This window comes from Colletotrichum abscissum, assembly GCF_030869225.1.
Source record: "Colletotrichum abscissum strain IMI 504890 chromosome Unknown Scaffold_39.1, whole genome shotgun sequence".
In the NCBI taxonomy this organism is placed as follows: Eukaryota; Fungi; Ascomycota; class Sordariomycetes; order Glomerellales; family Glomerellaceae; genus Colletotrichum; species Colletotrichum abscissum.
This window is the reverse complement of record NW_026850309.1, coordinates 168078-183275: the sequence shown is the minus strand read 5'-3', so window position 1 is coordinate 183275 and position 15198 is coordinate 168078. Positions and strand designations below refer to the sequence as shown.

Sequence of the window (15198 nt, the reverse complement as noted above, 5' to 3'; positions counted from 1 at the left end):
CGATGAGCGTGGAGAGATCGTCTGGGGAGGATCATTCGGGGTCCTCCTCGGAAGAAAGTCAGATCTTGGAGGTGAAGCGAGACATTGAGCATTCACATCCAACCTCGAGAAAGCGATGGCGCCGGCGAGTCGTCTGGATGTTTGACCGAAAGACATGGCTATGAACAACCACCAAACCTCCTCAGGCAGTCACCCTCCGGAGCTTTCGCCTGCGCCGGTGGTCCATCTGGCGGCGGGCCCGGAGGGGTCAGCAGCGTGACATTTTCTGCAGCCCTGTTGCACAAATCATGCGGCAGAAGGAGAATCCTCCACCAGTCGGCACCCGTGGCTAAATTGCTCGGGTAAATTTATTTGGCCACATGGCTGGCTGCCTGTTTCTCTCCAAGAAAGGTCCAGCCGCCTTTTGAACTTGTCACTACGTTATCTTCTGCGCTACCCAACCTTCAGAAGAGACGTTCGATGCAAGAAGGGTCCTGACTTGGTCCCGGGATGGTGGCTCAAGCGGTACACTACACTACAACCACTCAGAGTCGGCTGATGGTTGTTGATTTGTTGCCCTGACCGACACTTCTGCTTGACAGGACTGGACCCTTTTTTTCATGATATCCCGCACCGGGTTGCCGGACTGGTGTGGACGACGAACTGTCCCTGAGAACTAGACTGCTAGGTTGTCTCTTGAAGTTTTCATCGTCCATCCAACCTGGTTTGCTAGGCTGGTCTTTGGGGGAATCCACAGGCTCGCCTGGCTGGTCTTTCTGTGAGACCATGTCCAACACGAAATGCAAAGCCCCACCAGTGATCCGATCACATCGCATCCTCCCATGCCCCTCCCCCCGGTTCATCATGAGCGAAATCTCACGAAGGTTTGCGACGGTTGTTCAGCTACGGAGACGGCAAGTGAGGGGAAGGCATCAGCAGCACAAGCCAAGTTGGCCGTTCTGCGCATATTCAGAAAAACCTGAGGGCTCCTCATTGACATTCGAGTAAACTCCAGCTATGTACCGCAAAAGCGGAGATTACCGCGGAGAATCTCCTACAGGCCACAGCTCTTTGTCCCCCTCGTGGCAGCCCAACGAGCGACGGAGCTCCACGATGTCTTGACGCCTGAGATGGGGGGGATAAAGCGGTTTTTTTTTCTGTCGCCTGCCCCGAGCAAACCCGACCGAGGTGGGACCTGGTCATCACGAGAGGAACCGCTCCCTGGCGGCGGGGATAGCAGGTCCCTGCAGACCGAAGTGATTCCAGCCTTTGAGAGGACGTTTATTACGCAAACACCTGGGACTGTCACGCTCCCGTACCGAAGTATCTTCTCCTCTTTGTTGCGCCTGGAGACACGAGACGAGCGACAAGGGGTGAATATCAAACGGGACAAATCCCAGTTTCGAGAAAGAGGGGGAAATGGATAACGTCTTTGGCGCTTTTCTTCACAATAGTGGATTTGTCTCTCTGATGCCAGGAGAAGAAGGAGGAGAACCTGGAACTTTTTCTTCTTCCTTTCTCTCTTTCGGGGCCCGCTCCGTTAGCCATCACCACCGTAGTCGCACCGAGTTCCATTTTGTCTAGTGTAGCCTATCCACATCGTTGGGACTCTCTGTCACATACACCTTGGTCCACGAATGGGACGTTTGCCCGCCACAGAGGAGTCGAGGGGGGTGGGTGGTGATTCCCCCGGCAAAGTCACGATGCTCTGCGAAATTTCTGCGTCCAAGAAAATCCCACGAGAGGGGTTGGGTTACTAGTGTAGAGCCCACCTGGCCCAGCAAAGAGACAAGATGCCAGATGGCGTCCGCCGGGCTGCATCGTGACACGGAGGGCGGAGTATCAGACCCCGTTTCTTGGAGTCGCGGAGGGGGAGAGGGGGTGGTAGATGGCGGGCATAGTATGAGAAGCGCTTCGGAACACCCTCCGTAAAGTTGTAACGGACGAGGTCGCATTCACGTTGTAACCATTCACAGACCAAGGAAATCCTCGATTAGCCAATTCTCCAACTGACGTCTTCTTCAGCGACTTCTCTTGCGTTCCGTTTCTGGTACGACTCATCCCACTTCCGAACCAAGGAACTGGAACCGTCGCATGGGATGGTTTTGCCAACTTTGGCCGTTGAAGTGTCAAAAGTCAAGACCCTGATTTTCGTTCCTATCACCATCCCAGGAAGAACCAACTTTTTGGCCACCTAGTTCTTGCCGCAGTATGTACTATTACAATCACCTTGCCGTAAGAGGAGATTTCGAAGAAAAATCAGGGTGCAGTGGTGCACACCACAACCTGAGCACGATTCAGGGTCTGTCCTGGTCCACCGCGCTCCGGTTCTTCTTCTCATCTGATCTCGTTGGCTTTTACGCTCACGCTTTCCATTCGTCCCACCCTTCAATGACCCCCCCGGGTGAACGTTTTCACATTTCTTGTTTTCTTACGCTCCTCATGCTTCTCACGCGCCCAAACATCTTTTGACTCTGCTTCTGGTCAGAGATGGCGAATCTGAAGCCGATTCCCGAACTAGCTACTTAGCTGGCGCTCGCTCGGCGGACAGAATACCGAGTTAGGTCCACAATCGTCGTAGATACTCTGGAGCTTTTGCCAAGCCCCCTCATTCTCTCTCCGCATTCTGCGAGGCTTGCAAATACCGTACGTGGGACCTCCACGAAGGTTCCCCGGAATATCGCCTCATGCGGAACATTGAATGGAGACGGTGGCGTCGTCGTCGGTTCGGCTTGTGCCCGGCAGTCCAATCTTTCTCGCAGCTTCGTCGGCTTCCTTATTTGGTCATTCGGCCAGGTTCCAGCAGCGAGAAGAGTGGAAATGTGACCATCGCGGCCAGGAGTGTGGATTTCGATACTTCCACTACAGGACAATGGTAACTTACAAGATACGGTGAACCAAGAACCGTGATCCTTGAATCCAGGAAACATCAAGGTGGGTATCAAAACGGTTCGTGGACCAGAGGTTGGAGATGAGACCGTCGCTTTGGAAATACACACTTTCAAAAAGCTACTTACTAACCTTGAATATTTTATTCAATACTAATGATATTGATTTTCTTGGTCCCAGAATTGTTTAATCCTCCAGCTTATTTTGAGTTCCCTTGTCTCGGAGGCTAGTTGCAGACATTGATCCGTTGTTTGTTCCCATGACTCCAAGATTTGCGGGAACAAATCCGTTTGCGTTCGGGAAAGATTCCCTGTAACCTGGGGTCGACGGTTGCAACCCCAGATTTTGCTGTCTTCCTTTTCGTTCCAACAGGTTACGCCGCCCCAGGATTCATTCACCCTCTGGTGACGCTGTTTCGAATGGACCCCTTGCAACTCCTGAAAGACGAGTTGAAGAAAGCTCCTCCTCCTCTTCCGCCCAGAGTAATGTAAAGGGCTGGATGGATGGATGAGAGAGGGTGGGTGGCATCGATAAGGCAGAGTCAGCAAGCATGTGTCTCCTTACTGTCATTGGTTATCGCCCTGCTGAGCCTCTCGATCGCCGTCATTGAGCTGCAGCTCTAGGCTTCAGCATCGCATTGCTGCGACTCAATAGTCTCTTGCTCGCCCCGATTGTGGTTCAATGCTGATGCCGCCCTTCGCATCACCCAAAATATCTATAATGGGTTCCCGTCCTCGAGGGGCGGCGCTTGTCCCCATGGTCTGAAGCGCTGCCGCAGGGGCACACACACCCGCGTCTCCCATCTCCCCAATGTGTGCTTATTTGACAGCTCGAGGTTGCAATCTACGTTTGGTAACGGGGAGACTCCAGGAGCGTCTTTCAGACACTATTTTCGTCTACATGTGTTTTCTGTTTTAGGTGGCCTGGGTGCATCGTTGGTTATTCTTGTCCGTTTCTTCTTTGCGACTCTGTTCGGTCGAGGATGACTGCAAAAGTTAGTCACGCGGTACACAATGAAAAGCAAAATTGCATGTACTGAGCGCAAACGGCGCAGTCAGAGAATGACACCTCAGCGAAACTGATGTTTACACAACAACGATACTTCTTTGCCGCCTCCGACCATCCACATTGCCCGTCCAGGTGCTGCTGACCAGCGCCATCGTGGAGCGGCCAAGGGAACAAATGCCGTAATGGGAAGGTCAGCCAAATTATTGCAAGAAGGCAAAAAAGCATATGCCAAATCTCTATTCTCACACCACCAGATCAGATGTGCCTGCTTTCAGCACTTAGCGCGCCTTCTTTCCCCCATGCCGCACGCTTGTATCCTTCCAACGGTTGTCGGCAAAGGGTCGTTTCCCCTCGAAAGGCGGGGGAAACGAAGCGCATGTGGCACTACCATCGTCTCCAGCTAGGCTAATGACTACTTTTTCTCCGTGATTTTGACTCTGCTGACGCGAGTATGGTGCCTGGACCCTTCACTCGTCGTTGGATGAGAACGAAGAATAGAGGTAAACGCTGAGACGGAGGAGGAGGGGGGTCATGCGTATCTAGCCGGCGATATGCCCCGCGCCGCGCTCTTTCACTGCGGGAGAGAGTCAGGGACCGGAGATGCGGTGAAGAATCTTAGACCGCCGGGTCGCCGCCTACTGCAGGAACTGTATCGGACGGAAGGCGTATGACTTAGCGACTTACCGCCATCGTCGCTTGGGGCTTGACCATGAGGGTATCATCACGAGTCGCACGTTAGGTCAGCAAGTCGCTCCCTGCTTCGGCTTCCGTGTCACAGTCTCCTATGCGAATAAGTTCGCCATTGTCATTCTGAACAGCTTCCTGTGCCTCGGGATGTTCGCTGCAGGTCTGCGGCGGCGCGCAAGCCAGTCCGAGACAGCAGCAATTCTGAAGTCAGCCCCCACGCATCCTCGGCGGCAGCGGACGGGAAGGCCTCAGCTGAGTCACCAAGCCCCCCTCGGTGGTCTCAGTCAATCTCCAGAAGCCTTCATGCTGGACTCGTTATCCCTCCGTGGTCGGCGGAAATCGCGGGCTTACGGAAAGATTTGGGGATTTTGGTATGGCTTGGGACGGGCCGCCGCCGTGGGTGATGGGGGAAATGACCGTCAGCATAGCGTCACATTAAAGTCTTCCCTCCAACAACGATGACTTTTCGTCAGGTTGGGTGTGATTGATGTGTTGGCCGTTTGACGCCGCGGCTGAGCAAATAGACCTCGGTTCTGATTGTCAGGTGCGCAAACATGCAGCGCAATTACTGAATGGGGTCTTATTTCAGACAGACTAGACGGCTATTGTCACTTCCTACGTGAGGCTTTCGGCTTTGCTCAGTCGACACAAATGTGAGCACCAAAAGATGATTGGTGTCATGCCCGGGGTGTAATACCTACGGCCGTTGGAGATATTCTTTCATGAACTCAAGCCTATCCCCCACGCTGCAGGTTCGGGCCTTTCGCTCTTCTAGCTTTTGCGTATCTCGCGGTAGGATCTTCCGGGGCGAGCGGGAGTGGCGTGGATCTTGCTGACGCCGATAGATTGCGGGCCGAGATGCTCAAGCGACATTTACGTGGCGTGATATTACATATCTTGCGTGCTTATCTGGGGAGCCTGGCTGGGGAAACTTGAAAGATGCTGACGGCCAGGTCTTGAAAGAGAGACTGGTGGTCAGACGTGGGCTGACGACATCACTTTCGGTGAGGTTGTGGAGAAATATGTCTGCAACATCGGTGAGGTTTAGAACGAAGTAGACGGCGGCGAAGTCAATTTCCATAACAGCAGGATCCGGGGGAAGCCGTGGTGTCCGCGGGTGCATTGCAAAAAGCTTCCAGTACGTGAAGATGCAGAGAGATCGTTCCCATGATCGCTGCCGCCAGCGTATCCTCGTTGAAGAACTGCAATGCCGGGTGGCTTACGGATACTACCTCTCTATCTTGGAACCTACTCCTTATGTCCAAGGGTGTATGAATATACTTCGGATAGGGCATTGCAAACTACATGTGGGCCATCCTTATGATGGAAGTATTTTTTCAGGACTGGCATATCGCTCGTCAAGGTTGGTGGGTATTTGATGACATACACAGCGACAAGGCCGCGAGGAATAGGCCGCTATTGAACCCTCCGCCTGCCAATGATGAACCACGATATAGCATCACCAAGTGGTTCCTTCACTCAATAGGTATAGATAGCTGAAAAGAAACTCTACCAGGCTAATGTCGCCCGAGACTATCTATTCAGTCTAGTTCTTTGGCTTCCGCTTATGCGGAAGCCTAATACAAGACGCTACATGAACTCACAGGTCAGCTCCCCAAGTGATGGACATTGTACCTACTCGATTCCTAGATTGTTTGATGAGCTTACCCCAGAACTCGATACAAGTAATCCACAATTCATTGCTCATCCCCTCGGAAAGTATTCCATCCATGCCATAAAAGGACCCCGATCGAAAGTACCCGCAAAGTGCCAAACGTCATAACAGCCCGATATCCTTAGGTCTTGCTTACTTGCCTTCGATGAAGCATAAGCTGGCGTAGCTACAAGATCGCAGGGTACTGTATGGCGATAACGGTCTCAGTCAATGATGACCACCTCGATCCCGAGCGTGTTCATGTTCGGCATCTGCTGCCAAAAGATATGCCAGGATGAAAATCAACACGATTCTGGGCCTTGGACCTGAGCGGGAGACGCAGGCAGCCGTTCGGCTTCAAAAGAGCCCGCTGTCTATGTGTAGCTTTGGGAAACATGGCATGGATACTGTGTTCCGTTTCCGACCCAAGAAGGGGACATATTTCAACACGGGTTTACACAGACGATCTCTTCAGCCTCGAGTAACTACTTAGAAGCACAAGGAGCACAGCTAGGACCGACACGAACTCGGAATGGGTATCACGGTGAGGTATCTCGGCCGACATAAGCATCAACAGTATCCTGTACCTATCCCTAGAATCTTAAAAAGAACATTCAAAGGTCCCTTAGGGTGCGCAAGAATCTGTTGTGAAGGTCATGTGCAAAAGTTTGTGCGATGAAGTCAAATTTGCTGTCTCGCCTGCTCATTCCATAAACCGGCCTCTCACGCCATTCTTCGCGTCTTCTTTCCATCACAGAAAAGCCAAAGGTTTCAGAACACATGCGTGTCCCAGGAGAAAGGCTCGCGGTGTGCTGTCAGATAGATCATGCTGAGATTCTCGGGGTCGCCGGATCAAGCCATAAGGGATTCAAGGTAGGTCATCGAAGAGTCCATGTCATCATATACGAGACTGGCGCCTCTTCAACTCAGAGTACAACAGGTTGTAGACCAATGCCACGAGCCAGGCTTAGCGATCGCGCGGCCCGACAAATCTCGCAGTCAGCGGAGGCCGCAACCCGAGCCGAAGCTAGTAGACGCGGTGCCACGCAGGACAGCCTCGGACGGGGTCGTTCAGCAGGACCCATGGTGTTTCCATGTGTGGTAATCGTGCTTCAATCTTGTATGGAGACTTTGGGCTGAGGTACTGAACACAGGGTGACACGATACTCGGCTTACCCTCGCACCGCACGGTGGGCGGGACCAGGCATGTCCCGTGGGGAGAGAGGTGAGACGAACAAGGGAAAAGAGACGGTAAAAAGAATTGGCGATTTATGCAAGGCGTGACACGATTGGGTCAGATCTTGTCTATTCCTGGGTACCGTCGTACAGGATGTTGTGACGCGACAGGTCAGTTAGTTCTCCCCCGCCCCCGGCCTTGTGCAGCCGGGAGCGAGCTTCATTGTCCGTAAATGACAGGGAGGAAACCGGGATGATATTTCAGCGAGAGAGGGGCCGTACGGCCGACGTGGGTCCTCGGACACTGTTGGACAGGTCGTTCAAGTTCTTCCTGGTTTCCATTTATTACGAACTGCGGATTCTGGCTTCGGATCAGCAGTCACAAGGCGCTCCTTCACGGATCGAGACAGCCACGCGTAACGGCTTGTTTGAGGGTGGAGGATGCGCGACTTTGTTCAGCCGTTATTCGGTCCGGTGTTCTGGCAAGTCAGACTGATTAGCCAAGGTTGAAGAGAGCGGGATGTGACTCTGTTGGGAAATCCTTCCGCTGAGCATCGCTTGTGGCTGACCGAGGTGCCAGGGATGATGTTACTCGGTGAGAATTTGTGTGCCAGGTGACTTTCTTCCAGCAATTTCGGGCCCGGGACTTCGGGTCAAGTGCCTCCACGGTTCTTTGAGAGAAGAGAAAACTTCTCTATTGCTATCCTTGACTGGTTAATACCCGAATTTGTACTAGGATGGGGTATTCGCAACTTGAATTCTAAGCAAAAGCACAGTTATGGAATCCGAAGGGACGACGTCCTGAACTTGAATTGTGTTAAACACACACCAAGTGATCATGAAAGCCACATCGACTTTGTTCGTAGAGCTGATATTATATAGCAAGGGGTCATGTACCCCATATTCTTCAAGCACGTTGCACTGGCATGGCTATTGCCATTGTACGGAGCAACTGGTGAACATTCTTCCCACCCCAGAGAACATCATATTGTGTCAGAGGAATAGTACCGCACCTATGGCGTAGCCACTCCGGGTGGCAGTGCCATCCATCATGGCTGAAGTGGTGGTATTTCAACCGACCCCATCTTTCCCAGGGATTCGGTTCCTTAACATGGGTGACAGGTCTGAAGGAGATGTTGTCTCGAATCAACCTCCAGTAGATCAGAAAGACCATATTGGCAAGGGGGTCGCGTGCAGCATTTCTTCACCGGTAGATGCCAGATCGGGAGCACGCGTGTTTTAGGCTAAACGCGGCGGATAAACGAGGCCTTCCTCACCGCCGGTTTGCTCAAGGAGAATTGGAAGAAATAGATGTACACTTCAGGCGCTGCATCCGGAATTGACTTGGTTATGTAGTCTTGTCAAGGTAGCTGCCTTCATGCTAGAACCTAGCTTGTCGTGGTATCCGGGTAGCAGAGCGTAATCCAGGATGGATGCATTCACCGTGTAAGTCACCAATATTCTATGCCTCCCGCCATGAATAGCGGTAAGAAACCCAGCGATGAGGAGCTTTCGCGAATGCTACATGTATTCGCGCTCCAAACAAAGTGCATGGATCAACAGTACATGCAGTGGACGTATATATGCACCCATGAAACAACATACTCGCCACTCAGTTCACTCGAAAAGGCTACGAACTGTGGAAGAATTGCTCCGTTGGGCTATATCAGATACGGTACGTATCTTGAGAGTGCTTTTTGTGATCTCATGACGATATGCCGCACCGCATATCCGGAGACAAGGGCGAAGGAGTCCCTGAAGAAAAGGCAGAGTAGCTTACATGGGTATCGGGCCGTGTCATGTTCTGCCTAGAGCGGCTTGTCAGGGCGCACGCCGAGAGGCATGCAATTCACGAATTGGGGAGCGACTCAATGGAGGGGCTTCATCTTGATGAGGCATCACTGGGCACAGTTTTGAAAGTGGTCCCGTGGTGTATGGTCTTGTCGCAAGCTGGAAATCCTTCACTGCGTCTGCCACGTCGAGTGACAGAATATGACTGAGTGGTGGGTCTCAATAAGCGAAAACTACCTCGAAACCGAGTATCATTCCCTACGAGCTCGATCTTAGGGGACGGATTCTTCACAAGTATGGCATTTAGACCTGGTGAGCCTTGGATGATGAGTGAAGACAGCGTGAGCCATGATGTGCCGCAGCCATACTCTTACCCCTCACCCACCCTCCATACTCGTCCTTTCTTAGTGCCTCGGCTTTATCCCCTAATGCCAAGGGTGATGGCGGACCGAGGCGGACCAGGAGGCTCTCCAGGAAGTATTGTGATGGACAAGTCCATTGTCATGAGAAGAAGACTAGTCGTTGGGCAGGAATGTGCCGCGGCTTCGTATCATATGTGAAAATAAGGAAATTTCAAGATCCTTTTGGGGTTTGATACCTTGGCTTTGATGAGTGAGTGAGTGCTGACAAAAGTAAGTTTTTAGTCTGATAGCGAGAGCACCGACATGGAAAGGCCACGAAAGGACTCAGGAGAACATTCTCAAGGACGGTTTCGTACACAGGGCTATCTCGCATGCGATCATTCCTCAAATGCATCGCTGACTGAAGTACGTATGATTCACTCCCTTGAAGAAGAGACTACTAGCATGTAGCTTGAGACATCTTCCGGGAAAATCTGGCTATTGGCTTCATCACGTCATTGAGACGTTGAGGTCTTTCAAATGGCGTTGAAGCCAAGAGAAACCCATAAAGGCACCTAGCAATCTCTAGATTGAGATATATGTCTTTGTTTCTCGGAGCCTCCTCTTGAAGTCTTGTCCTAGATTGTACACACGGATGCCGGCTCTCGAAGACTGCCAATCCCTTTCTCACCATTCGTGAGCTTCTATATCGTAAACTTGATCGGCTGCTCCGAAAGGACGGCAGATTTGAGTCTCCTATCAAGCGTCATATGACTGAATCGACAAACCAGATTCGGTCGTAGGTAATAGATGATTAGAACAAGTGACTTGCTTCTTTCAGGCCATATAGCCAAGGGAAGTTTCTCAATCTTCTCAAAGATAGAGCCGCAGAGATTGAACATCGCCTGCAGGGTTGCTCGGCATATCCTTTCTCTCTTCGAGGTAATCGACAGGGCTGAACTGAACTCGAACAAAGAACACTCGGTAGAAAGATTGGTTCCTTTCGTCTCCAGATGGAATGATCGGCAGCAGACAAGGTCCAAATTACCTGAGATCAACCATCATCTGCAATCGGTCGTAGTACCCTAGACAAGCCAACTCGATGTCTTTCCAGGTACGCGAGCATTCGTTCTAGGTTGACGCTTGAAGACTTGTCAATTTCATTTCTCATACAACGACATCATGTGGGATTTTCAGAATATTCATCTCATCACCATATTGATCATTCAGATCCCAGTGGCCTTGGCAGCCGCATCATCGAACTTCATAAACCACACCTCACAACCAAGTATAGCACTCATCCGCAACAGGCACCTCAACACTGTAAAGCTCCTGCGACCACCACTGCGTCGCAAACCCAACAACGCTAAAAAAGAAATCACTCTTCACCGAAAGCCCCTCCTCACAACCCGTATTATTCTGACCAACACTGATACCCGTCCCATTCACCCCCTGGCTCGCAGACAGCACAAAGTCATTCACCAGCTTAGAGCGCGACGTCACCCCCGAGCTGAGATCGATGGCGCCGCCGAGGATCTCAAACACGAGTTCGACGCCCAGGTCGACGTAGGGGTTCACGCCGACGGCGGCCTTTTCGGAAATGTTGGCGCGCGCGGTCCAGACGGGGTCCCAGCCCGTGGCGGAAGAGGATGCGGCGTCGACGAGGTCGAGGTGGAGTTTCGCGTCGGGGAAGGAGATGCCTAGGTCCGTGGTGATGGATGCTTTGGCGTCGGCTTCGAGTTCGACGCCGATGGCGAAGCCGATTGCGGGGCCGAGTTTGATGATGCCGGGGATGTCGACAAAGTTCTGGGATTCGGATGTTAGTCGGTGTAATGCGGCAAGTTTGAGAAGTGATCACTTACGTAGCCCAGGTCTTCGGGGTCGTAGGTAAAGTTACCAGAGTACGGTGCCTTGACGTCGACGGTGAGGCCGAGGACCGCGTCAAAGGTGGTGTCGATGTCGAGGGCGAGTTGCTCAACCTTGAGGGGGATGATGCTGTACTTGAGCGTGCCGGAGAAGGTCATGTTGGACGTCAGGGAGGCCTCGTCGGCGGTGACGGAGAGGTACGGGTCGTAGGTGAAGAGGTTCGTGTCGGCGGGGAGGGCGAGCGTGTTCGTGATGTGAACGCCGCCGTCGTCCCACTTGATGTCACGCTTGCTGGCGGGATTCTGAACAGGGACGTTGGAGAAGGAAATCTCCGTAGATGCTGGTCAAGGTGGTTAGCACATGTCTTTGTGTAAGGCGTGAGACAAAGACTTACTAGCTGTGTTGGCAACGTCGCTCTTGTGAGCGTTCGCAACAACCTGAAGAGTCTCGGCGTCCCAGGTAACGGTGTCAACCAAGAAGAAGCCGCGCTCGTTCTCGGCATCGCAGTTACCCAGGTGATTCGTGACCATGACAAAGTCGTCGAGCGCCTGCCACTGCTGAGACGTCTGCTCAAAGGCGGCCGTGACGTTGAAGGTGACGGTGATGCTCGCGTCCTCAGCGCACTCGACGCTCGCAATGGCCGCGACCTCCTCGAGGACGACCGAGGGGTACTTCATGGCCAGGACGACGCTGACGAGGCTCACGTCGTCGGCGGCGCCGTAGTTGAGAGTGATATCGTTGGACGGAACGAGGTTGGCCGGGTCCGTCTTGTTGCACTCGGGCCGCAGGACAGGGGTGAGCGTGGTGGTTGTGTTGGCGGCGGCGTGGGCGCCGGTGACCATGGCCACGGCCAGGGCGAGGAGGGCGAGCATCTTGGCGGACTTTCGGGGAGGGAATGAGTGAGTGACCTACGCTTGCTGGAGGCTGAAGAGACAAGATCATGGCATTGGAGGAGGAGAGCTCACTCATATAGATGTCTTAGACGGAGGATGTCTGACGGTCATTCTTGCTGCCCCCGGGTCGGCGATGGCGGGTTGAGCGTGCGGGATTAGAATCACTGCCAATATTCTCTCCGCCATCCTTGTAAATGACATGCAGGAACATCCCTCGCGAGTCGCGATGGCCTCACGGGAATTCTTCTTACAGGCCCCTCCCGAAAAGGGAACCTTCTCATCTTATTCCATGTCACATCTCACTTTCGATGCACCATCCGCACGCGTTACCATCGGGCCCTCCGCTCCACATGCCGTTGCGCGAGTCGCGGAAGACGTTACCAAAATGTAGCCCGAGCTTATCGATAATCGAAAGGGATTCAATAAATCCCACTGCGGTGCAACGTCGGGGCCCTGATTTTACGTCACATCGAACCGCGGGGTCACAACTTTGTTTTGCGTCTTATCCACGAGATGTAGTAGCAAGAGCTTCGGCCGAGCTTGTGAGAGGAAACCCGTGCCCCGCGAGAGAGGATCCCATTGGACATCGAAGAGAGCTCTACCGCGAGGGGGAGCTTTGACAGGATGCAAAAATTGAACACATGCCGCCGAGGGGATTGCGGGATCGTGGCATCTCCGGCGGGGGCACGTCGGGCGATAGCTCCCGGAATGGCGCTCGGCGGGGACGTTGGGGGCCCGGGCGCTGTTCCCAAAGGGGAGTTGAGGCCGAGTCGATACCAACGGCGGGAAGTCGGTGACCGATTTCGGATGTTTGGAAAGGGGAACGTTATGTACTCTATAGTAGTGCGCATTATTAATAGCACAGAAATAGTAGATATGTATGCTCTTGAATCATTCATCAATGAAAATGTCTAAACGGGGCGCTTTGCTAGATGACTTGAGGTTTTCAACTTGCACCTGATGCAGTCTCTCGACCACTTATTCAATCCCTCATCATCACAGAATATCCTTGACTGAGAGGGGGGAAAGCACAAAGAAGATAGAAAAGTATGATGGGTAATAGTTATGACGGTTTGGTATCACCATCTCGGCTCTGCTCTTTCGGTCGCGGGCGTCTCCAGGGCGTTCTTGTCGGCAAAAGGGTCATCGTCGTCTTCCTCCTCCTCCGAGTCAGGCTCAACAACCTTCTGGACAGGAGGTCTCGGGGGCTTCGCCGGAGCCGGTGCGGGCGGGGAACGCCTCGCCATCGGGACCGGTCGGGGTGGAGCAGGCGGACGGGAGAACGGAGTGTTGCCGATGCTCAGACCAGAAACATCAGGGGGAGGCGGAGACATGGATTGCTTGGCCTTTTCCGTCACCACTGTAAATTTATTAGTAGAGCTCTTGAGAATTGATAGGAATACGTGGACGCTTACTTCGGTACATGTGAGCTTGCTCGGCAAGTTCATCGTCGGAGTCACTGTCGGCGTCGATCGAGCGGTCGAGCTGCTCAAACGTCATGAGCGCCGTGACAAGCTCGTCGTTGGCGCGAAGGAGACTGCCGAGCCACTCTTCGGATTCAATGTGGTGGATCTGTGGCAACTAGTCAGAGAAAAGAATCAGGCGGCGAGGCGCGAACGTGACTTACATAACGAAGGATCTTTCGTCTAAGCTGTTTGCAGCTTTCGAACTGCTGGACAGCTTGGGCGTTATCAGAGATCCGTTCCCTCTCACGGTTGATGCTCTGCAGGTGGTTGGTCAGGTTGGTTGTGGCGATGGAACTTTCAGCAATCGCGCTCTTCATTGCGTCCTTTTCCAGTTCCAGGTTGAAGGGTTTGCGCTTGCTCTTCTTGTCCTTGTCCTTCTTCTTCTTATCCTTTGACGACCCGAAGAAGGAGCCGCCAGAATGGGAAGAGGATTTGGAGTGGCTAAAGGAGTTGGTGACATTGGATGTGTTGCCATAAGGCAGGTACGGCGTTTGCTGAGGTCTGGATGACTCGCCCGCACGGGTGGTGGGCGAAGGAGGCTTGTCCTCTTCCTCTTCCCCGAAAGGATTCTCAGTCTCCCGCACAGCTTTGGATCGCTCCTGAGTCACAGCAACCTTGCGCTTGGGTAGTTCCTAAAAGAAATTAGTTGGCATCGGCGAGTAAGAACGTCGGCCGTACCTGGTGCAGTTTCGCAATACGCTCCAAGCCTGGCGTGCTCTTGTACTGAGCCCAGCTGCGGAACAACTCGGTACACTTCTTTCTGACGTCGGGATCAGAGAGATCAGAGGTTCCGCAGACCCTCAGTCGTTCCAACAGGGGCTCGTCGGCGAAAGCTCGTTGGAAACGTGGGCCAGCGTTTTGGATCAAGCCGTCCAGGATGGTCAAAGCTCTGAGCTGGCGATGGACGTTGCCGTACTTGAGCTTCTTGCGAATGGCGCGGGCAGCCTCTACGGGACCCGAAGCTTGCAGCTTGATGACTTCCACAAGGTCTGGGATGCCACTCATGTCATCTTCATCGTATGTCTCGGCGGTCAGCGTCTCAATGCTCACCGTAACGGCGGAATATGGTTTCTTCTGTCCTTGGTGTCAGTTCCTGTGTACTCTACAGGTAACATAGCTCTTTTGAGGCTACATGAAGCTTCCGGAGGGTGTTGAATAGGCATCATCACAAGACAACGTAGCTCTTGAGCATCCACTATCAATCCATCTAGCCTCACCGAAAGCCCCCGTGCGGCTGTAACCACCCGATACTGCGGAGAGCTAGAGATGAGGGGGCGCGCGTACCTGAGAGAACATGATGCCCGGCGTACAATACAGTGAGGTATCTTGAGTTCAAAGGGCAGTAGTCCTTAAGCAAGCAAGGACTGGTATGTAGCTGTGGTGTTGCGGCTCAACCCAGGTGGCTGGCCGGAGGAGGGATCGAGAGGTGAGGTCGCCGCTACTTAGCG

The 15198-nt window shown here is 53.0% G+C and overlaps 3 protein-coding genes across 3 annotated transcripts; 1 reads left to right on the top strand and 2 right to left on the bottom strand.

Annotated features, from left to right (window-relative positions):
• Positions 1-10803: 10803 nt before the first annotated feature.
• CABS01_12657 (uncharacterized protein) lies at positions 10804-12263 on the bottom strand (the record flags this gene model as incomplete). Its single annotated transcript, XM_060546010.1, has 3 exons — positions 10804-11331; positions 11388-11731; positions 11786-12263. 3 exons carry the CDS (start codon positions 12261-12263, stop codon positions 10804-10806), a joined length of 1350 nt encoding a protein of 449 aa, XP_060396241.1.
• A 215-nt stretch (positions 12264-12478) lies between these two features.
• CABS01_12656 (uncharacterized protein) lies at positions 12479-12904 on the top strand (the record flags this gene model as incomplete). The annotated part of the gene is made up of 1 exon (XM_060546009.1): positions 12479-12904. One exon carries the CDS (start codon positions 12479-12481, stop codon positions 12902-12904), a length of 426 nt encoding a protein of 141 aa, XP_060396240.1.
• A 459-nt stretch (positions 12905-13363) lies between these two features.
• CABS01_12655 (VHS domain-containing protein) lies at positions 13364-15046 on the bottom strand (the record flags this gene model as incomplete). The annotated part of the gene is made up of 5 exons (XM_060546008.1): positions 13364-13644; positions 13700-13856; positions 13912-14382; positions 14429-14821; positions 15035-15046. The coding sequence occupies 5 exons, from the start codon at positions 15044-15046 to the stop codon at positions 13364-13366; spliced, it is 1314 nt and encodes a 437-aa protein (XP_060396239.1).
• Between the last annotated feature and the right edge of the window lie 152 nt (positions 15047-15198).